General features: G+C 41.9%; 2 protein-coding genes across 4 annotated transcripts; one reads left to right on the forward strand and one right to left on the reverse strand.

Moving 5' to 3' along the window:
- The first annotated feature begins 1,603 nt into the window (after nucleotides 1-1,603).
- On the forward strand, nucleotides 1,604-8,752 carry spopla (speckle type BTB/POZ protein like a). Of its 3 annotated transcripts, none has more exons than XM_088383644.1 (12): nucleotides 1,604-1,676; nucleotides 3,036-3,119; nucleotides 3,754-3,867; nucleotides 3,969-4,090; nucleotides 4,415-4,566; nucleotides 4,653-4,780; nucleotides 4,876-5,053; nucleotides 5,609-5,664; nucleotides 5,739-5,861; nucleotides 6,203-6,345; nucleotides 6,464-6,517; nucleotides 7,310-8,752. In XM_088383644.1, the coding sequence occupies exons 3-12, from the start codon at nucleotides 3,790-3,792 to the stop codon at nucleotides 7,452-7,454; spliced, it is 1,179 nt and encodes a 392-aa protein (XP_088239770.1). In that variant the 5' UTR covers nucleotides 1,604-1,676; nucleotides 3,036-3,119; nucleotides 3,754-3,789; the 3' UTR covers nucleotides 7,455-8,752. The 3 variants fall into 3 exon arrangements, with proteins under 3 accessions (XP_088239770.1, XP_088239769.1, XP_088239772.1); XM_088383643.1 differs by lacking the exon at nucleotides 1,604-1,676 and adding an exon at nucleotides 1,704-2,023; XM_088383646.1 differs by lacking the exons at nucleotides 1,604-1,676; nucleotides 3,036-3,119 and adding exons at nucleotides 3,247-3,334; nucleotides 3,427-3,492.
- Nucleotides 8,753-9,515: 763 nt separating this feature from the next.
- Nucleotides 9,516-22,724, reverse strand: nxph2a (neurexophilin 2a). The gene is made up of 3 exons (XM_088383769.1): nucleotides 22,247-22,724; nucleotides 22,010-22,174; nucleotides 9,516-11,981 (listed from the first exon to the last, which is right to left on the reverse strand). The coding sequence occupies exons 2-3, from the start codon at nucleotides 22,052-22,054 to the stop codon at nucleotides 11,238-11,240; spliced, it is 789 nt and encodes a 262-aa protein (XP_088239895.1). The 5' UTR covers nucleotides 22,055-22,174; nucleotides 22,247-22,724; the 3' UTR covers nucleotides 9,516-11,237.
- Between the last annotated feature and the right edge of the window lie 167 nt (nucleotides 22,725-22,891).

Below are 22,891 nucleotides of genomic sequence, written 5' to 3' on the forward strand. Positions count from 1 at the left end.
TTGGAGACTGTCAATGTCTACATACACTATAGGCTTCACAACAAACTGATGAATAACTAATTTGGAAATCAGAGACTCGTAAAAACTGTTCAAATAGTTTAAAAGGATGAATGGTAATAAAAATTGCTCGCTTTTTAAAAAGTGAAGACTATTCGATGCAAAATTTTTCTTTGCGGGCTACATAAAATGATGTGGTGGGCCATATCTGGCCCCTGGGCCTTGAGTTTGACACCTATGATCTATCTGAAGAGGAATTAGTTTTCACAGGCCTACATGGAGCCATTATAGAGTCCCGTCTCAGCGAATGGCTTAACCCAAGCCGCTTTGTGTTTGCTATAGTGGAGAAACATCAGAGGCCCACAGAAAGACAATGAGAAGGCTGGCTGAGAATTAAACTCGGGTTTTCAGCTAACACATCAAGCCTGACAAGTTTCAGACAAACGTGAACATGCAATAGTGTATAAAGATGATGAACCCACCTCTTCGACCACTGAGTCCTTCAAACTAAAATCAAGAATAAGACAGGATCCAAAACCTTGAGAGGTACACCGTTGAATAACTTTATGACATCACACGTCGGAAGCAAAAGCTACGACCACGATACGGGACACAATGTTGAAGCCAGTGTAAGATGTGGTGGTGGGCCGTGAATTTGTTTCCTTGGCCTTACCTCTTAATACCACCGCAATCATGTTTCAATTATAGAATCCATCAATACTTGACAAAAGGCGAGACTGTGCCGCAGACAACATTCGGCGGATTTAAAAATCAATATTTATCTAATAACATGACAAAAACACAAAGCATTTAATTAAATACTCCATACTCACCAGAGTTGTTTATTATTGAATGTATGGTATTATTGTGCAACAGTTATTTTGCTAGTCAAATCGCTCTGACCAAATATGTTGACATGATTGTGGTCCCCTCTGAGACAAATTGGATAAATAATCTGTTCCAAGGGACAATCCCATTGATACAGTGTTGCCTTGAAATACAAGTAATTGGACTTACTAGTTTTTTATGCTGTTAGTTTAATGGTAACACACTGAAATTTTGATTGTTTATCTTGCATGGTGTGGCTGAAGTGAAATATTATCTAGTCTGCAAAGTGCATTGACCTCAGTTAGTACCCCAAAATCATTTTACATTTTTCACAATTTATTAAAAAATGTCTTGATTGATTGATTTGATGCGTTAGTGGGTCAGAAATGACCCAGTGAGGTTGTTTTTATGAAACATCATCATAATTAAAAGACAGTCAGTGTTACTTGATACTGAATAATATTAATAATATTCCAAAAGTTTTCATTCAGCCTCAGCCTCCTCAAGCAATTTCCCCCAAAAAAATTCTCGAGTTACATGTTAATAAAATAGTGTGGTGAAATTTTATAGCCATGCTCAGTCACTTAATGAAAACACCAGAAATGTAATACATCAAAATATGTGCTTTTAAAAAAAGTGTGGGTTTGTATCAGTAGAACTTTGACCGTGCAGGATGCTAAGTAATGTCGGGAACTTTTCTGAAAGTAATTGCACCTAATTCTTTGTACTAGTCATAGGAGGTTTTGACGTGAAACAACCCCTTGATGACGACGTGGACAACGAGTCTTAAGAGAGGAACAACCTGGTCCTGGAGAAAAACTTACATCAGCACCTTTCACTAGCTCACCGAGGTATAGAACTGTCCTCATGCTGTGCAAATTGTGATTTTTTTTTTCAAATACCTTATGATGATGTAATGAATTAATTTTAAATTAATAATAATCCAAATGTTACTCGTATGTTGACGTTTGTCGGCTTCAAAAATTGCGCGTGCGCAGTAGACGCCACCTAGCGTGCTAAGATAGCAACCAAATCAGCCGGAGACAGTACGCTTAGCTAGCTCAGATATAAATTAGACAAAGAAACCTTGTGAAGAGTCTCACTGAAAAAGAGTCCAAAGTAACGGATGGTGACAGGAGCGCCTGTGACACTAAGCGACGTACCTTACTCGATACATACGGAAGTATGAAATTGAAAGGTACGCCGTCACGATGAATTTTCCAACTTTTTTGGCAGGCGCTGTACATATTAGCTCAGGCTAGCTGCTAGTTAGCCGACGTTGTTTTCTCACCAGCATATTGCATCGAAACGTGAAGGCTTACGTTAGCTTGATCGGCTAGCATTCTGTCAAAGGAGCTGCAAAGGCCCTTTGTTTTATACTATGTCAAGATAATCTGAGTTAGTTTAATACTTGATTTATTTATTGGATTGCTCCACGACAGCGACATCGATATACAAGCGTATGTGTTAACACGAAGACAAATACGTCCTTAATGTTTGTGTCAAGCTAGCTGATTGTTGTTGTTAGCCGCATTTGCGGGCAAAAGCTAACGAGAAAGCAACGCTACCCTTGCTAGTGAGAACTTAAAATGCTAGTTTGGATTAAGTACGATCGCGCTAGTTAGTAGACGTTCTCGTCTTGATGTGAGTTGATGGAAATAACTTTCTGTTTCTTTTGTTTGTTTGTATTTTGGGAAATTGCAGTCGTGTTAAATAGGGCGTTAATGATGGTTAATACGCGAGACAATATTGATCGAAAACGGTGTTGACAATCTGATGTAGTGTGTCACTGAAGTGATGTTAAAAACATTTCAGTTAACCCTCCAGTATCAAGAATGTTTCATGGAGTTTCTGTTCTTTTAATTGGTCAAAATGTCTTGATTTCATGCAAACAAGCTAAGTGCCAGTTGCATCATTGTCGTTTGAATGGCAAAGCAGCCAGAATCTAAATTGTGCTTACTCTTATTGAAGCATTTCCAGATGAATGTTTTGCTTTTCATTCAATATGGTCTGCTTCAACAGCATTAAATACAAATAAATGACTCAATAATTATAATGCAAGGTATTCACAGCCCAAACTAACTACGCATAAATTAATGATAATGGCTGATTTTACAACATTTATTTTAGTAATGTTGTAGTAGTAATGTGAAAGCTCTAATTTGAGACACTAGGTGATTTCCAAGTCCTTTGCTCTGTTTTCCTTGTAGGCTGAAACATGAAGATGGGACCATGAAGTATCCTGTGAAAAACTAGACATAGACCACCTTTTATTTACTTAAAACTGCTCAGAGGTGAGACTTTAGTTCACATTTGTAAATTCTACTATGTTGCTGCTACATTGTATGTTTGTTTGTCAAATTGAGCACAAATTCTAACCAAAGTTTGGCGGTACTAGCAGAGTTCCATTTGCATTCAGCAGTGTCGGCTCACATAACCACTACATTGGATTGTCTCCTGGTAGCAAAGCCAGACAACCTGTTAGATCAGTCCTGCGAGGGAGATTAGGGTATAATAACTCTAACATTCACAAATATACCCCTGAACAAACAATCCTTCTTTGGTCATATGCTCTTGTTAACTGTGGCATTGACTCCACAGAGCAGAGTCAGGCAATCCATTTCACATTTGCAATTGTTGTCGAGTGCCACAGCAACATGCTCCGAGGTGTGTTCCTGCCAAAACAGTAATTTATTTATAAGTTGGAAAGGTTTGACTCGAGTTATGTCCTTAAATATTTTGGCAAGGTTGCCTTGTCTTGCCTGTATAACTCTATAATAAAAAAGCATGAGAGAGCTCAGTAAAGCCTGAACTGACTGAGCATTTGTGATTGTTGACTGGAATTTTGCTTCAAAGTCAGTTTTTTTTTTTTTTTTTTTTGTGAGGTGAAATTCAATTTCTGCCCAAATATTTTTTTGCACCGTCTAGTGCTTTAGAGACACGAGTGCTACCTCCAAAGTGGTGATGTCACGGGTCCCCACCCCCCCTCCTCCTGGGGAGATGTCAAGTGGACCTGTGGCAGAGAGCTGGTGTTACACACAGGTTGGAAGCAATCAGCACTTGGCTTCGCTTCTCTTCACAAAAGCACATCATCATGTTCAGTCATACTAAACACGCTTCATGTTTCTTCTTTTGGCGCCAAGGTCAAGGTTGTCAAATTTTCCTACATGTGGACCATAAACAACTTTAGCTTTTGCAGAGAAGAAATGGGGGAGGTGCTGAAGAGTTCAACCTTCTCCTCGGGCCCTAACGACAAGATGAAGTGGTCCGTGACTCATTTCTACTTATATATTATATAAATGTAATATTAGAACCTCTAAGAAAGGGGTGTCATTTATTGTTGTGATTATTTTTTTTTTAATATAAACATTGCAGTCTCTTTTATGTGTTCCCCCTAAAAATTGCAAAGCGTGGTACAAAAGCATCATAAATAGTCAGCATTCCTTTTGTAGTTGCATGATAATTGGTCGGTGTGTCATAAGCGGGAGGCTCATCCCCGAAGGCTTGACACGATTGTTTTGGCAAAATTAGTTGCCAGCGTGTCACTTCCTTTTTGAACACTCCTGATGGCTTTCTGCCTCCTTGACAGGTGTCTGCGAGTCAATCCAAAGGGACTCGATGATGAAAGCAAAGATTATCTGTCGTTGTATTTACTTCTCGTTAGTTGTCCAAAAAGTGAAGTCAGAGCAAAGTTTAAGTTTTCTTTGCTGAATGCTAAACGAGAGGAGACAAAAGCGATGGGTAAGGGACATCATCCTCATGCACTTGTGCCGCTCCAGTTTGAAAAAATCCGAAAGCCATATTTGTTTTGTTTTTTGTTGTTGCAGAAAGCCAAAGAGCCTACAGGTTTGTCCAAGGCAAAGATTGGGGCTTTAAAAAGTTCATCAGGAGAGATTTCCTCCTAGATGAAGCCAACGGACTTCTGCCTGATGACAAACTTACGCTTTTCTGTGAGGTAATTGCTCAGCTTGAAGCGTTCCTCTGCAACTAGGCAAAAGTTCTCCTCTCCAACGGTGCTACCAACAATGCATTGTTGTGTCGTCTGAGCAGGTCAGCGTTGTCCAGGACTCTGTGAACGTTTCTGGTCATTCCAACATGAACATGCTGAAGGTACCTGAGTGTCAGCTGTCTGATGACTTGGGTAACCTTTGGGAGTGTTCACGCTTCACCGACTGCAGCCTCTACGTGGGAGGCCAGGAGTTCAAAGCCCACAAATCCATCCTGGCAGGTATGAAGGACTTGAGTGGGTGCTTTGCAGCGCTTTGGCCCAAACCGTTTTATAACTTGCTTGTTATGAAGTTGCCATTAGGAATGTGGCGGGGTTTTAATGTAATTGCAATACCTTGACATGAAGATGCTTCCTGCCTGCAAATCCATTAGGGAGGCGTGATTTATCCTGCCTTGTAAATGTTGCTCTGAGGGCATTTAACAAGCGCCCATGACAGAGAAGTGCTGAAAATGGCCTTTGTGAGACCTGTGGCCTCCCTCACAGAGCCATAAGCACCTTGAAAGGCTACCAGGGGGGTCGGAAACTCCTGGCTGGTCTGAAGCAGCCAAAAGCTGCTAATCCACCCAACTACCCTGCTTGACCCGAGCGAGACTGAAAGCCTTGCTGACTATTCCAGCACTGTGTCCATTCGACATGGTGCCAGCAGCTGCTGGGGTAAAAGTGGACCACGCAGCACAAATTGTGATTCAACACGTTGACAAGTGCTGTACACCGCTGAAGAAGGTTTTTGTTGACTGCGTTTATATTTATCACTCTTGGATCTATTTCTCATAGCAAGGTCGCCTGTCTTCAACGCGATGTTTGAGCATGAAATGGAAGAGAGTAAAAAGGTACAAAGTTACTCACTACTAACTTTATTTAGAATGTTATTTTTATTTTGTCTAATTTTTACCCCTCCTCCTAGAACCGTGTCGATATAAGCGACGTGGACCCTGACGTCTTCAAGGAAATGATGGGCTTCATCTACACAGGGAAGGCCCCAAACCTGGAGAAGATGGCAGACAACCTGCTGGCAGCTGCAGACAAAGTAAGCACAAAAATAATTTACTCTTGCAAACCTGCATGTTGGAAACTGTCATACATCAGTGTTATTTTTATTCTCTTTCTTTTTGTGTTGCTCCTGTATTAATAATCTCTTTCCGAATAGTGGTGAGCAATATGAATGTTGTCTAAGGCGAAATGTCTCAATACTTTTGTGTAGATTGTGTACTTCCGGTTTAGCACTGAGCTTTTCCTTCCTCACCATTATTTTAGTCACAGTCTGCTGTAATCACTGGATAGGATGTTATTTCACCTGTGTGCTATGGTTTGGCGTTATTAGACAATAGAGCGGGTAGCTAAGCGTTTGCTCTCTCTGTGCAATTCCAGTACGCTCTGGAGCGTCTAAAAGTCATGTGTGAAGAGGCCCTGTGCAACAGCCTCTCGGTGGAGAATGTGGCCGACAACCTCATCCTCGCAGACTTGCACAGTGCCGAGCAGCTCAAAGCACAAGCCATAGATTTTATCAACAGGCAAGTATCTCTGTAGAAGAAGAAGGGGGAGGCGGGGAGAAAACCTCCTGTGATGAATTTCTGCTGCCATTTCTGTTTACCATCCCAGAATGCTTACCTTTTTATCTCCTTGCCATAGGTGCAGTGTCCTCAGACAGCTGGGCTGTAAAGATGGAAAGAACTGGAATAGCAAGTATGTAATTAGCTGATATGTGACACAAGATGAATAACGCACGCTTATCTGGGTCCCTCGCAGATGCATTAGAATTCATTGTTTTAGCCCTGGCGGGACGGCACACTATTTGCCTTTTCACTTTGAGGCGTCGTATCATTGTGTCCAAGTTATTAATAGACTTGTACCTGGAGAAACTCCGCAAATGAAGCAGTTTGCTCCCGTTTTGTGAGTGGAGGGTGGTCGCCAAGTTTGCTCCGCCAATGAATATTCTTGTGCTTTCATGGCACCTTGAAGCTGGGCTCCATTTCATGCGCCTACATCTCACTGGGGTGGTTGTGTAATGTGCTTTAACAAGCCTGGAGTAATCGGCAAGCTATCGTGGTGTGATTGTGACTGGTTGGCTGTCTTGAAAAATGTAATGTGAACATTTTCTCAGCTCATCAGTACGGCACTAATAGTAGTTGTTCTTTGCAGAGGATCAAGAATATATTACGGAGTACTGGTATGTTGTCTACGTGTTGCTGCACCATTTGTGTTCAGTCTTTTGTTGTGGCAACGCAGATGCGATCTAGTGTTGAAATTAAGATAACAGACTGTTTTTTTTTAAATACATTGATTTTTTTTTTATATATCAACTGGGAGCAGCATTAAATAGCCTGAAGTTGAGTTTGAGAATGAAAGAAAGAAAAAAAAATCATATTAACTTAATTTTCATGTCAAGTCCCAAGCCACTTACTTGCTTCGGCATGTCATTTCTGTTCATTGATTTTTAATGTCTGTGCATTAAGCTGATTGTGTTTGTGCTCGCAGCCACGCTACAGACATAATGGAGACCGCCGGCTGGAAGTCAATGATCCAGTCACACCCTCACTTGGTGGCCGAGGCCTTCCGTGCCCTGGCCTCAGCGCAATGCCCGCCCTTTGGTCCTCCCCGGAAGCGTCTAAAACAGTCATGACGGACCGGGACTCCCTGGCTCTGCAGAAGAAAAGACTAGTTAGGATGCCACTCTCTCTTTTTTTTTTTTTTTTTTTTTTTTTTTTAATTCCACCAAAACTGAACACACTTGAATGGAGAAGAGTGGCCTTTTCTCACCATGGATGTGGGGGAGGCTGGCACAATGGACTTGGGGGACGGGGGTCTGAAGAAAAGAAAAAAAAGACTGTCTTGTCTTGTTTTACTGCCCTGAATGACTTGTGTTCAGGGTGGGTAGCAAGTCAAGCTGTCTGACACTGTGTTTTTTTTCTTTTCCTGTAATTCTTCAAAATGGCCTTAATATATCTGCCATTGCTCTGGAGTTGCTCCGGAGTTCATTTTGTCTATTTTACTCTGTGCCTGCCTTGTCACAAAGACCAGGCCCTCCTCCAGGTTGCACTAGTTCCCGTCAATAGTCGTTTTCATATGGAGTTCGATAGGAACGTAACAAAAGGTTGAACTAAATGGGAAATATTATATATTTGTAATGTTTAGCCCGTTTTGTGACCAGACATTAAAGAGCATGAACACTTTCAGTGCAAGGTCAGTTCTTAACACTTTTTAAAAGATGTGTATGCCCCATATTGATGGCACCATTTCTATGTAAATGACAGCTGGAAGCATCTTCAGAAGACCATTGTATGGGGTCTGTTGTGTTGCGTCTGTGTGGGGACTATAAAAAAAAAATCACCCATTTCGGAAGGCCCTGTCAATTGACTCGTATGAAATAATGGAAGCATTGACATGTATTTAACCAGGCTCAACTCTAAACGACATATTCCGCTCATGTCTGTGAACCAGCTTCAATTCAATTGGAACAACAAGACTTTAGTATTGCCAACTTGCAAATATGTATTCTCATGATATTGTGGTTTAGTCAAAAGTGGAAAGACTAATGCATGGTCATGTTATTGTTGAGGAAAGTGTCTAAGAACGTTTTTTTTTTTTTTTTTTTTTTTTTTAAATTGTTTTCTGACATTGGTGCAGAATTAAAAGAATTGATTATGTACAAAACAAACCGGTCGTCTTAACATGCTTGGAAGACGTGCAGGATGCTGCGCATCACTTCTGCCGGCGATGTCATTGTTCAGAATGAGAGCTTGTCCTTTTGTTTGGGCGCATCGTAGCGTGGACGTGACACAAACACCAGGGGTGTTTGTACAGTAAGTGGGCAGCATCATTCTGTGTCATGTCAACATGTTGAAATGTATGTTGGAAAGCAGCGGGATGGAAACTGTCCGCAGGACTGGCTGCGTTAAGCAATTAAAACATTTTCCAACACTCGTGTCAATTTTTTTCTCTTTAAATTCAGATGGTCATGGTTTTCCCCACACTGCTGATGACTAGTTCTTGTTTTTAAGGTGACCAAAGCGAGCGAGAGCCACATGACGTAAAGGCTAACGAAGTATTCAAAATGGATTGAATGGCGAGAGACATGCACCTGCTGCCCCTGCTTCCTTTCATCATCCTCTTTTTGGCTCAGTCGAAAATGTCTGCAAAGGCTTTGCAAGACTTCTCCAAAGTGGTGAGTTTAAGATTTTTGTAAATCCAGTTCAATACAACACTAAATTAATACTACACTTAGATGCATTTGTGCTTTCATGAATTCATGTGGCTTGTCAATTCAAATTTCAGCACTGATGCAGGCACATTTTTGTTAATGTTATTTTTATGTAGTTAAAAATAAAATTAGTCTTCACATTGGTAATGGTATCCCCGTCCTAAGTGTGAGTGATAGAAAGATGCGGCCACGTCGGTCAGGGCGACCTGGGAGTGTGTTGATGGTGCAGGAGAGGATACCTGGCCCTGATCAGATAAGAGTAATGGAAGCCAATGAAAAGAAGCCTGTCGCCTGCGGCCCCAGCAGAATGGATGTGCTCCCTGAGGTGTACCTCTGGTATCACACGCGCCTGCGGACACAGATGTATTGGCTATTAAGAGGCTTCACTAAAATGCATTTGTGAAAACGCTGTTTACTCTGCCGCCACGTCCTTGTGGGAATAAAATATAAAAATAGAGGCGACAAATGTGAACACGGACAAACTTTGTGAAGTTCAAATCAACTTTAATGCCATAAATTGACAAGTGAATACTTGGCTATTAAAGTAACCCCAAAAAATAACATTTGTACTTACAGTATACACAGCACAGGGCTCCTTTAGAACAAACGTAAGTAAAAAGGGGACAGTCTAAAACGCTTAATGTAAAAAAGCTTAACATCGTTCGTTCTTCAAAAATCGTGAACAATCGTCATCGTAATTCATCACTACCAATGCCCACTTCAACCAAGGCAAAACGGCCGCCCCCGTGAGATGGATAAAGATTACGGTATTCAGACTAGTGGGGTCACACATAGCGTATTCAAAGAAAATATTTGACTTCACTTCCCCTTTAAGCTTTTTTACATTTGTGTTAAGCATTCTATACTGAAGCAATCAGGAAGTCAAATAGTTACATTGGACATTTATCTACATGTGATACAAACACCAGAATTAAGAGGAACAGTACACTTGGAGCTGTACAAGATTTCTTTTTGAAATGAGTGACTTCATATATGAAGCCGGAGGGTTTTGTTTCTGGACACTTTCATACACAGAATTTACACAGAAGGAGGAGGAAGTCAAAAAACATCAACTCAGATTGAGTTCTTTTCTTATGATACAAGTCCTCTCCTGCAAGGATCTTTTACTGTACAGCTTGCTCATGGAGGGGGAGACATGAAATACAGAAGCCCAAATCCAATGTGTGGCCTTGAGCTGTCTTAACGGTCAAAGCACATGACACACTTCACTATGAAACCAATTTTGATTTAAAATAACAAACAAATACAAATTGATTTGATTTTCAAAAAAAAGTCTAATCGGCCTGTTGTACAGTTTTATGCATGTTGTATTTCCTTAATGAATCTCCTTCCATTTTCATATTTTATCTCCCCACACATTGAAACATAACGAAATGAAGCCAGTTAAATAATGATAACTGTCTGTCAGACACACTTGAATACAGCACGATGCCTTCATGTTCATCTGGAAAACAGAGTGCGCCATAATGATGATGATGGTGGTGGTGAAGAATGAGAGCACAATTAGACATTTAGCAAGCGGGCAGAGTGACATTTGCTAATGATTAATGATTCCTCTCGCCTCCTTTTGTGAGGTAGCACTTAATATTAACCTCGGTCCATCAATAAATGCCTTGATAAGAGAGAAAGATTGAACGCCGGTTGTCAGGGTGTGTCTATTATTCACAGCTCCTTTGTGCTAAAAAGCTTTCGAACTAAGAAAAATCTCAAATAATAAGATGTGGTGATAAATGATACTCGTTTCATTCCATAAGTGGAGTTTGACAATGTTGTAAGTGTCCACTTGCTTGTGGTTGCACATCTGGACAACATCCTAATTAGCTATCAGACGTGCCCTTCTCATGCAATTGACCTCTTAGTTACCCCAGTGAAGCTGAGAAAAGACGGCCAGAGGATTTTTTTTGTTTGTTTGTTTTTAATCTAAAGTAGCCTATTGTAGCCTACATGCTCTCAACAACTGAATTCAAAAGTATAGTGTACTCAGAATTCATTTCGGAATTCACTTTACAGGGTCTTTAAATAAAGTTGCACAACTCCATTTTTCTGTATGTGGCCCTCAGAGGACAATATTTGGACACCACTGGCTTAGAGGCTGACAAGCATGATCTGAAGGTCAAACAAAAGGTGCACAAGTGCACACACACACACACACATACACACAAATAGACACACAGGTGAGCCACGTCATCCCGTGGAGGAATACGGCGTGTCACTGTGGTAGTTGTAGTCAGGGCAGACCTTCTGCACCAGTTTATAGTCCACGCTGTAGAAGGCGATATAAATGCATATGACCTTGAAGGGCTTGGAGCAGAGCCAGGAGACGTGACTCTGCGTCTGCTCCTGATAGCAAACCTTGGACGGATCGAAACTGCACAGCGCCGTCTTCTTGTTGCGGTCCGTCTTCTCGTACTCGATGCGGCAATTGAAAGACTTGGTGTCTTTGGTCTCCAGCGTGGACTGTTGGGCCATCTCGAACTCCACCACCTTGGAGGGCGGCACCAGGCTGACTGACACGTTGCCCAGGCCCGTGGAGTTGTGGCGGAAGTAAACGCTAAAGGTGCCGTTGCCGTGGTCCACGATCTTGCCCGTAATCAGCAGGTTGAGTTTGACCGTCTTGATGTTGGAGTGGAAGTCGCCCCACCCGAACATCTTTTTGAACTTGCCGGTCTTGACGATGGGCCTGCGTTTAGTTCTGGCCTGGGGATCCTGAACATCTGTCTGGTTAGATAACCAGTCCCAGAAGTCCTCCATGTTCTGTATGTAGGACATTTCCCTCACGTCGCTCTTGAACCCAGGGGAGGCCCTGGCGAACAAACGCAAAGGGTTGAGGATCCGAGGACTGGCGCCCGTGGGGGACGACAGTTTGTGTGTGCCGTCCCCCCACTCCATCAACTCTGAGGTTCCCCCGCGTACTTTGCTGGATGCGGCCTTCGGAGAAAACACAAAACACACAAGCGGTGCAAATTAGCAATTATGCAAATGAATATTCATTCAGTGTCGCAGCAGACATGAAACCTTTGTCCTTGTTATCACGCTGGACGAAGCTTTGGCAAATTCGCTTGTTACGCTAATGGCTAACTCTGTGGCTAATACCACCGATTCTAAGTGTTGAAAATGACTAATTGATGATTGATTGATGATAAGGTTGAACAAACAATCCCACTTTGGAGGTATGAGGACTCCGCTTGTACAAACCAGCACAGATATTCTTTGCTGTTGGGTGCCGGCCAATATTGACATGTAATGGCAGCCAACAATAAAACAAGCTTATCATATAGTAAGTATGCGCTAAGCGCTCATCCAGATGCAGCAATGAACTGTGATCCTCCTTGTGCCGCAAAGCTGTTTAGCCTCAGGAGCGATTCCTGGTCCACTTCAGATAAAGCGTTAATAATTCACCGCAATAAGCTTAGCTAGTTTTAGTCGTAATTAGCGTCGGCTTTCCCCAGGCCCGGTTGCGGGGATCACTGCAAGAAGCAGATGTTGAAAGCACTGAGAGCAGTGGCTGTTTAAACTCTCGCTGAGCTGCTGTGCGCTACTTGCAGAGTAATTACCATTTTGCTGTAAGCCCAAGTGAAGCGCATGTGTACGGAACTAACAAACTAGGTCTGTCTGCTAAGAGTTACATAAAACCTTTCCATTCCACAGCACACAGTGCATGTTTTAACTCTACCTTACCGAATATTGGAATAAAAGAAATGACAAATTCATGACTTAGCCGATTTTTCAGGCACATGTACTTTGCTTTGGTATTTATTTTTTTGATGACCTTTTAATATTGATCTGTGTTTGAAACAAATATATGTACATTTAGCGAAGATATGGGGAATATTGGTTTAGTGGCGAATATGCCTGAGCTAATGTTAGCTAGCTTTTTTTTACACGGCATACTCAGTAAGTCTACTGGCCTGTTTTTTTTTGCGAAACAAATCATTTACTGATGTTGAAGAAAATCACTCAAAAGCAAATGATCAATTTGAGATGAGTAATATTAAGTGACCAATAAATTCTTACAAAATAGGCAAGCGGTATCAAAATGTCTGTCTTTACTCATGACCCTTGTTCCAACGATGAACGAGTTCCAGCCGGGGTAACCAAATGTTCACTCCTAAAGTGAGCTTTTTATGATATGTTTATAATGCAAATGAGAGGAGAGGTTTAAGTATGATGAGCAACTGGGGAAATTGCAGTGGCAACAAGGGGATAAGGAGAGGACATATCGACTTAAATGCTCCGAGACAGATGAAGCACGGAGAACCTGAAATCCTTCACTGATGTCTAAGCTTCAAGTTGCCGCTCTCTCACTGTCACTCTGTAACGACGCACACACACACTCGCTCATTTAGGCACAAGAAAGAAACAGCTATGAGAGAAGGAAAAAAAAAAAGGGGGAAAAAAATCTTTCTTTTTGTACAACAAAACACAAGGAAAATATGAGGCAAGGTCTTGTGAAGGAGAATCTACAAAAAGCTTAATTAAGATTTCTTAATCGGTGCTAGCGTGCTAGAGGCTTTTCAGAGGCGACTTGAAAAGACGGAGACATTATAATGGTAATAAGTGCAGCCTTGTAGGAGTTTGAGAACTCATTTCAACAGCAGCGCAAAGTAAAAGGCGCGAGGCAAACATTGGCATTATGAGTGACACACACACACACAAGCCCGACTGGGCCTGGCACACTCATTTACTATAATCATGCATAATTAACACTCCTGAGGTAACTCAGTAGTGACTAACAAATAATTACACATCATAAATCAACAACCTGATTAGGTGTCACTACAGACAAGTGCGGCAGTGTTTATGGAGGTACTATGTAAGACGACAGAAATTGTGCTACTATTAAATAATTGCAAGCAATTTACATTTTCGATGCATTCGATTATGTTTGATTGTATATATTTTTTGTGACATGATCTGATTAGTTTTCTCTTAGTAATGTAATCAATAGACTAAATGCAAAATGTATTGTCTAGAAATGACTAGACGCAAATAAGAAGCACAATATAGTAGGATTTCTAGGTAAAGGTGAGAATTTGGCAAAAAAAGGGCACTGTAACTTTAAACATAAAATGTTTCATTTTGCTACTGTTTTGTTGTTTTATTTAACTAAAAAATCGTTTTCATTATTTTCTTATATATTTATCAACTAGGTTTAACCTTGACACGCGCACTGACGGCAAACAATTCTGGGGGGGAAAAAAATATAAAATCTGCATTGTGCAAATGGAGAAAAGAACTTGAGGGAACCTTAATGCAATTTTCTCCCAGCAAAGCTACTTCATTTGTATTTTAATTAAACCGTAAACTACTTTCTTTATATAAAAAATATATCTTTCAATTATACGAGATTAAATGATGCTTCACGCCCCTCCATGCACATGTACTTCATTGTGTGCAGATCAATATAGTCAAGAGATTTTGTTGAAACTTGAATTCTCCCAGCACACTGAAGATGGATCAGCCTCGACATCAATCCGTAATGAGCGCTGCCGAACCGACGGGCTGTTTGTCCCGTGGGTAGGCGGATCTTTTCGAGCCTGACATAAAGGTAATTGCTACAGTGACCACAACTAGCCTCTAGAAGGATATTAAGAAGCCACTGACATCTGGATCTTCTGAAAAGATGCCGTCGACTCACCTACCGTGATGGGCTAGGGCGGCATTTTGAAGCTTGTGATAGAAAAAGTGTTGAGAGCTTGCTATGTCTTCATTCATTTGCAAACTTGCTAACGCAATGCAGTTTATTTTCTAGTCATGACTAAACTGCCCCCCCCTGACATTAAAACCATTGCAAGTCCAGAATCCCCAATCGCTGCATCCTTCCCAAGCCCTCTTTTCCTTCTTATGTTCCGGAGCATATCATTTGTAATGATTCACATCCAGAGCTAGTTGGAGGAGAGAAGGCCCCGGAGGTGCTTAGGCAGTCCCGGCGTGAGCGACAACACGCTGCCAAAGAAGAATGGATTGGTGCTCTGCTCACTGGAACAGCCTCACGCACCAAAGCCATCACTTTCAATCTGAGTGGTGTCCGGGAAGATGCATGGCAGGTGCTTGGCGGATGTGCTGGATCGCTGCAGATCACCCACACTGGAGGCCCCCATGCTCATCACGCAATGACACCATTAGGGGGGGTGAAGTCAACAAATGCCTTTAGCTTCATGCAGTTCCTCCTAACATTCCAACATTTATTGGAAATGTTTTTTTGTTGTCATCATCAATGACAATGATGGTGTTTGTGAGACTATTTTTAAGGAAAAAGCCTGAACTTAAAAAAAAATCCTGGAGGCAACAGAGAGCAGCAGACTTCACGGTCGACTGAGTGAGCTAAAGGGGAGTTCTCAACTTAAGCTAATGACTGGTGTCATTATCCCAGCAACTAACACATCTGTATTTATTCCTAACCATTTCCTTACTACAGCAATGTGTCCACCGTATTTGTGGAGCGCGACGCTACAGAACTATCGGTGTTATTTGCCTCGCTGGACCGGTGCTAATGTTGCCTGGAAATAGTGGAGGGAGAACAAAATATAGTGCTTAACAACCCAGAACGTTTCAGGAGTAGAAGTTTGTTTATGCACATTAACAAGCTCAATTGACTCTGTGTTTAAAAAAAAAAAAAAATACTGCCGCATCTGGAGGGGCAACGCCTAGTCACAAGCGTTAAATCAATAAATGGCTTTCAAATGCATCACAATTTCTCTTTTCTGCATCTTTGTGTGGTTGTAGCCCACTCGATGTGTGACTTTTAAAATTCTGTATAGGAGATGAAGAAAAGGGGTGGCTAGTAAGCTCGACGAGTTGAGTTATTTGAAAATGTGCAGATTGCCTTGCCTGCTATTTCAAAGAGGCTTATTATAAAATATTACCTGGCTGTTCATTATGTCAGCGAGCTGCTTACATGATACGATTTGCATGAATTACGGCACCGAGCTCTGCTTTAGCCAGCGTGGAGAATGTGATGTGACTTATTGGTCATGTTTGATTGTCTGCCTTTTTGCAACCACAATTTCTATCTTTCTTCTCTCCCCTGCTAGCATCAGTGAGCATTTTTAAATGAGAAAAATGATGCGGCAGTAGCCAATTACGTCGGCGACACACCGAGAACACTACAGCACTCACTCTCAGTCTGGTGTGGTTTTTTTTTTTTCAATTCTAATTCTTTTTTCAGCAGCAAGTAGAAAATTGCAGATGACAGAGTGGATCAATTTGGAATTCAACTTCTATGTATTTCCTTTTTTTGGCACTTACACCATCTGTCCATTTTTTACAAGTTGATGTTGAGGGGAAGCTGGAGTCTATACTAGCTGACTTCGATCGAAAGGCGGACTTACATGAATGGGGGCACAGAGAGGAAATGGAGGCCACATCAGCAGCATGTGAAATTGTGAACTAATGTATGGCCCGTGAGTTTATTCATACAAATGAATTCTGCAAGTCACTACCTTCTCGCTAAGACAAATTTGCTAAAGTCATATCTGCAGGAAGTACGGCCCCATTTTTCAACTTTCTTTTCTAGCACTTTTGCGCCCTCTCAAGATTGTCTTTGCTTTGTCATTGCTTTCAAAAGCAAGGTTATGTAGTACATGTTCATCTCAAAATCCACTTCAAATGTACTTCTCACTTTTCACTGTCTGTTCTCCTTTGGTGCGTTTAAAAAATATATAAAGATAGTTCTGAAGGATTTATTATTGTGAAAACTAGGCTTGTTCCAATTCCTATTATTACCTTTGGGAAAAGGAGTTGAGAAATCTGAACAGTTTATTCGGCGTCACGGAAAGACTTAACTATTTTAAATTGGGTATTTTTGTAATTTAAAGCCAAAAATGAAATCACCACTGGAGGGAGACGCTATATAAAATCTTAAATAGCAAAACACATTATCGATCGTGTTTTGGAGTAGGAAATGAAATTGCAGCGATGATGTTGTGTGTTTAGAAAGTGTTCCCGGTAGTCTTGGACAGAAGCCTTCAGGTGAGGCGGATGCCGGCGTTATCTCAACACCTGCCACGCGTGACAGCAGCAGAGCCATAAACACTTCACGTTTTCGACAGGCGTTGCCTTTCAACGCATCATCACTTTCATTTTAATCCCCTTACGCGGTCAAAGCGCCAAGTCCTGCGCAAGCTCCTGACACCTGCAGCATATTTCACACAGTCTGATAGCAGGGATTGGAGGAGGTAATAACAACCTGAAACATATTACCGTCATCTCGACCACTTTGAAACACATTTTCACATTATCATAGATTAACTCGGAGAAATCTTCCTAATACTTCAAGTTTTTTTCAAAAATCGTTCCCTTGTAGTTTAAGTGACCTTTTTTTTGTTTTTGTTTAACATCGTCTTCTCCGTAACGCCTCGCCACAATGGATTTGGATGTTACATCGCAAATACTTTCAGGGTGGATTTGCCCATAAGGGCAGTAAGTGAATTCTGACAGCACAATTGCGCCGCAGTTGATTTCACAGAGGCCGTTCGCTTTGAAGAAGAAACATGAGCGAGTAAAAACGCGCCTTGCTTGTTCCTCGCGGTGGCTCTGAAGACAAGCACTTCACAAGACAAACACAGACGGAGAGGAGCTGACGGCTCTTGGCAAGGCCTGCAAATGACAGGCTGAAGGAAGAAAGGCCTTAAAGCTCAGAGCACAGACGAGGCAAACGTTAATGTGGAAGTAATCAGAAAGGAGATTTCTTGTACTTATTGTAAAGCTGTCACACCTGTCTTTTGTACAAAAAGTACCACAGCTTTAATTAAAGAAGTCGCTCATTTTTCAATGCTTTGACATGTAGCGGGTATGCCTTTTTTAGTCGAGTGTTAATTAGGAACTTTGGATTTCACAATGTGGTGTGTTTGAGGGTGATATGGAAATATAAAAAATGTCATTGTCTAGCCAGGTCGGTATTTATTTTTTTTAATTACATTAAGCGTTTCATTGTTTAAAATACAAACTATTGGCAGAAACGTCTGTCAGTTGATTTTAACAATGTAATGTAAGTCAAGTCCAGTTTTCTTCACAATGTTCTATTATCCCCCTAAACAAGGTATCCTGATTAATATTGTGTTTCTGGAATATGAAAATCCACCGTGGTTTTTTTTCATCTCAGTTGAAAGTTGATGTCAACGTTCTTGCTTCCTAGGTTTGGTCATGTGACACTGACGAGGTGAGCCGTGATTGGTCGTTGCCTGATCCCGAAGCAACTGGTACAAATGGCAAAATGGCCACCTACGGTGATGGATGAAAACAAGGTGGATTTTACTGCTTAATTCATATTTTTTGTTTCTTGTATTTTTTATGATACATTCATTTTATATTAGTAGTATTCTAACTGCTTGGAAAACATGCAATTTACAGCACATAGCATAGCATGACGTCTTTATGGGGCGTCATGTCGCTGGAAATAGTCCAGCGCTATCACGTTTAGTACTTGTCTTGACAACACGATGCATCAGTGTATAGCTACTACACAACTCTGCATTTCCTTATGCCGCTCCACAGTAGCGAAATGCATTTAGTGGCTAAGTTCCCTGTGACGATGTGCATCAGAGGGTGCCGTAATGGTCCTGACCCCGCAGAGTAGTAATAGCACCGCTGTAAGATAGCTGAAGTCGAGATCTAACGTTGCCGCAGGCTTCCATCAAAATTCATAGCTGTGGACCAAGATCGGAGAAACTCAACATCATATTAAACATAATGGATCCTGCGGCAGAGCGGAGAGTTTGAAGTACTCCGAAAGCAGGGCTCAGCGCATCAGTTCCCCTTCGCACGCTCACATCACAAGACCAATCATGCCGCTCTTAATTGTTCGACTCAAGCCTTTAATCGTCCATCCCGCCGCCGTTATTGTCAGTGCAAAGGGCAACCGTGTCACACGTATCAATCACTTTCAACTTCCTTCTCTTCTTTTTAAGACCTTTATCGTGAATTGATCGCCGCTACACACAATTACGCCTGATGATTGGAAAAGAAATAGGTTGCGGGGGCTGAAAACAGTCAATGCCAGCCGCCGCCGCTTTGAGGGGTTCAAGCTGCCAAGATGACAACCTTTGCTGTGGATGTGAGAGACAACACTCGGGCTGTGGGTTGTAAATGCCACAGACAATATTGTTTAGGAGGGATTATGCAGTCAAGCCCCGTGGCCGAAAGCTTGTGACCCCAATATGAGCAAAGATTGGCATCAGCACGGCGCAAAGTTCCCAAATGAATCCTGGAAGGCGCCGCATGCACACACGCAAGTACGCAAGCAAGGCCCTTTAATGCCACAAATCCACGCTTAATCACATCCACAGAGATCCCACTGGCCCGCTTGCCTTTTCCATCTCATATTCTGCTCCTTCTCTACGCGATTGCCGCGCTCCGCTTTGAAGAACTCAAAACTCGAGTTCCACTTTTTTTTTTTTTTTCTCCTCAGCCGCTTTCTTACAAACCAAATCCTGAGAGAGGTTGATGTGAAGACCCGGCAGAGTAGGGATGTGAAGGATATAAACACATTTCTTATTGTCCATCGGGATGGGAAGAGGTTTGGGGGTTGGGGTTGAGGGGGGGCTCGGGGCGCCGGGGTTGGGCGGCGCGGTCCGTAAAAGAGACGAGGACCTTATCACAGCCCGGCAGCTCTGTAATTCGGCGCCATGATAAAATGGCGGCACGGAAAACCTTACAAGGCTGGCACAATCCAAAAACGGATTAGGTTTTTCTGACATAAGCTTCCTGGAAAAACTAATCAATCAGCCCATGCGGCATTATCACAAGCGTGAGATTAAAGAGCCGCTCCTAATCCCCCGCACTGTACATTTTTATTACACTTCTTAGTGTTAGCTGCCTTTAAATACACAGTATATAAATAATATAGTAAAAGCTAATTGAGCACGGGGAAGGGGAAAAAGGTTATAGCGTCCTCAGAGAGGGACTTTGTGTAGCATTTGTGTTTTGTTCCGAAGAATGGGAACAAGCTGTTGTCCTTGCCAGAGCGCCTTTTGACTTTGAACGAAGGCCTCGTCGCCTCACTCCCAAGTCTGCTTCACACAACAATCACGCACGGAGCAAAATTGCATCAGAGTCTCTGAGACTTTTTGGGGGGGAGCCAAATAAACAAGAGTGTAAAATCGGACCAACTCTCGTGAGAAATGACATGTAATCCGTGAAATCGTCAGACACCAAAGTTGGGGATGAACGCCGAGCGTGTCACTCCGGAGACTCTTGCGAGTAAACAGCCTCGGCTTTGTCTCCTGGAGCGCCAATCTTCTTGGCCGCGAGAAGCGAAGCTTTGTTGTGACATTTTGCCAAAGCTTCGCGAGATACAAAGACCAAATGGAGTTCGTCAATGTCGTCTTGGAGCACGGCAAAAAACACCTTCATCCCTGCATGCAATGGGTGCAATAAAGGCGGGGCAAGCGTAAGGGAAGACGGATGACATCCCGGCTTCTCGGTACGTCGTATGTACATACATTCTTCTGCTGTCTTTGGAGAACTGCAGCAGATGTCACGGGGAAGAATGGATTCTCCCAGGATGGCACTGACCCGCTTATTTGTCCCCGGGGGTAAAGCACAGATGTCGCGACCAGGGTTATGTTTTCACACTTTGAATCAGAATGGGAGTGTTTCAGTAAGGGAGGGTGAGACCGAAAGTCTTGGTGTGTCACAGTTGGAATACACAAGTGATGTCTATAGACAAGCGTGCCACACCCAAACACATCCTCGCCGTGTTTTTCGGTAACAAACTTCATGTCGGTTTACTTTCTTGGATTTCTCTAAGAGGCTAAGCGTTGTATGATAAGGGCCAATGTGTCGGTCTCCAGCCAGACTGGTGAGTCTGTACCCACTGAGGCATATAAAGAGAGCCACTCCAGGGGAGCAGTCTGTCTCTTTTACTGGAGGCACGGCTTTTCACCGACAGAGCCACGGCTGATGACTAAAACACGGGTGCAGCTACATCTGCGCACTTAAGGCAACGTTTAAAGACGTGAGGAACTTGGTCAAACGCACGATGGCATTTTCGGTCTGGATGCGATCGTGCCCTTGAAAATAAACATAATCTTGATGGGGTTTATATGAGAGATAAAAGACCTTTGTAAGATTTAGATATTTTCTGCAAGAGCTGATGCCCTTTAGAAAATATATTTGCAGTAAATATGAAGTTTTTACGGTGACTATCGACGGTGAGACATAATCGCAACTGTTTACTGAAGGAGAAAAAATTGGAGCTCCAATATGTTTACATTTCGCACCTTTCGTAGTCTGTTTCTCAAGGTATAATTTTCAGGCTCTCCAAAACAGATGGTAGGTGATACCCAAAGTCTAAATTTTTCAGTGACGACCAACTAAAAAAAGGTAAGAACAGTAACTATAGTATATCTGACTGCTTTGTTTTTGAATAAATGAGCAGACACAAAACACTACAACTGGTAACATTTTAAAGAACGCAAAACCAAAATAATATTGTGTTTTCAAGCCAGACACAAAAGAAAACAAAAAGAGGGCAAATAATGGAATACACTTTAAAAAAAAAATCTGTCACAAATTTTAATGTTATACATTATGATATTGTGTTGTATTAAAAAAAATTGTGACCAAATATAAGTTAATTTATAATGCGGGAAAGCATCAGAAAGACTTCTTAAATGATCATATTTATGACTATGGAGTTGACAAAATTGTGGCACAAAATTAACTACATTTGAATGAATTTTGATTCTGAAAGTAGCCTAAATAATATGTATCATAAATTAAAGAATACCCATATGGCAGTTTTTTCAAGATATTAAAATGACTACTAAATGAAAAAAAGTATTTTGCTGACTGTTAAATTTTCCCATAATGCCCATTACATTTAAATCATCCATCCGAATTAAAGTTAATTGTGTGATACTGCAGCTATGACGTCAACTGCTACCAGAAAATGTGCAAAAGTCACACCTTAAAAAGTGCCAGATAAAACTTAAACGCAGTAATTCGAGTCTCACCTGGTGCAGGAGAAGTGAAAAGAACAATATCTTTAGGGCTCCCATTTTTTATCACTTTTTCGGGTGGGGATGTGTTTACTTGAGAAGAGCAATGTTTAAATCCTCTTGAAGATGTGAAGATTTGGAGCAGACGGGCATATGTCGCTCAAACATCTCTGTTGTCAACTGCAGGAGGGAAAAAGAACGTTTTTACACCATTTAAACCGTAAAGAGAGAATTGAAATGAGTTGTACCTACCTTTTGAATGTAATCGCTCACTTAAATGGCAAAAGCATCTCGTGTCACCTGCTTCAATCCACTTAGGCCAAAGTGTCCAAAATCCTGTCTTGTCTACAAAGAAGAGCTACATGGACCAATTAGCACAACGTTCCAAAGTCTACAACAAACCAACAGAGTGGAAATGCTCCTTCCCCGCTACTTAATCCCGACAAATGCTTGAATACAAGGAGGCTGGCTGTCAAGTGAAGTATCCCAGAGTGCGCGCGCCGTGCGCTCTTCTCAACTCAGCACGATCCACCCGCGCGTCTCCCACACACGCGCGCGCAGTCCCGCACTGCATTGACACTCATACGTTTGGTGCCACTGCGACCGCCTTTTGTTTGGGGGGTAACACGTCGCTTGAGATTTAACCCTTTGGAGAGGCGTACATGTGTCTTGTCTATTTCAGGAATAACAAAACAATGAAGTCGCTAGGATTGTGAGCAGGGTTCTGATATTACTAATTTAAAATGACGATTGTGTTATGAATGATTGAGTCATTCAATGCTACTCGACTTTTCATTGAGCAGGTCAACTAATGTGCCCAAGAGGTGCGACTTGGAAAGCAGAAAAAATTGCGGCAGCCGCAGGACTTTGGCTCCCTCATGTGGCCGTTAGTATACA

This window comes from Syngnathus floridae, chromosome 8 (assembly GCF_059516105.1).
Source record: "Syngnathus floridae isolate MCC-2025c chromosome 8, RoL_Sflo_1.0, whole genome shotgun sequence".
In the NCBI taxonomy this organism is placed as follows: domain Eukaryota; kingdom Metazoa; phylum Chordata; class Actinopteri; order Syngnathiformes; family Syngnathidae; genus Syngnathus; species Syngnathus floridae.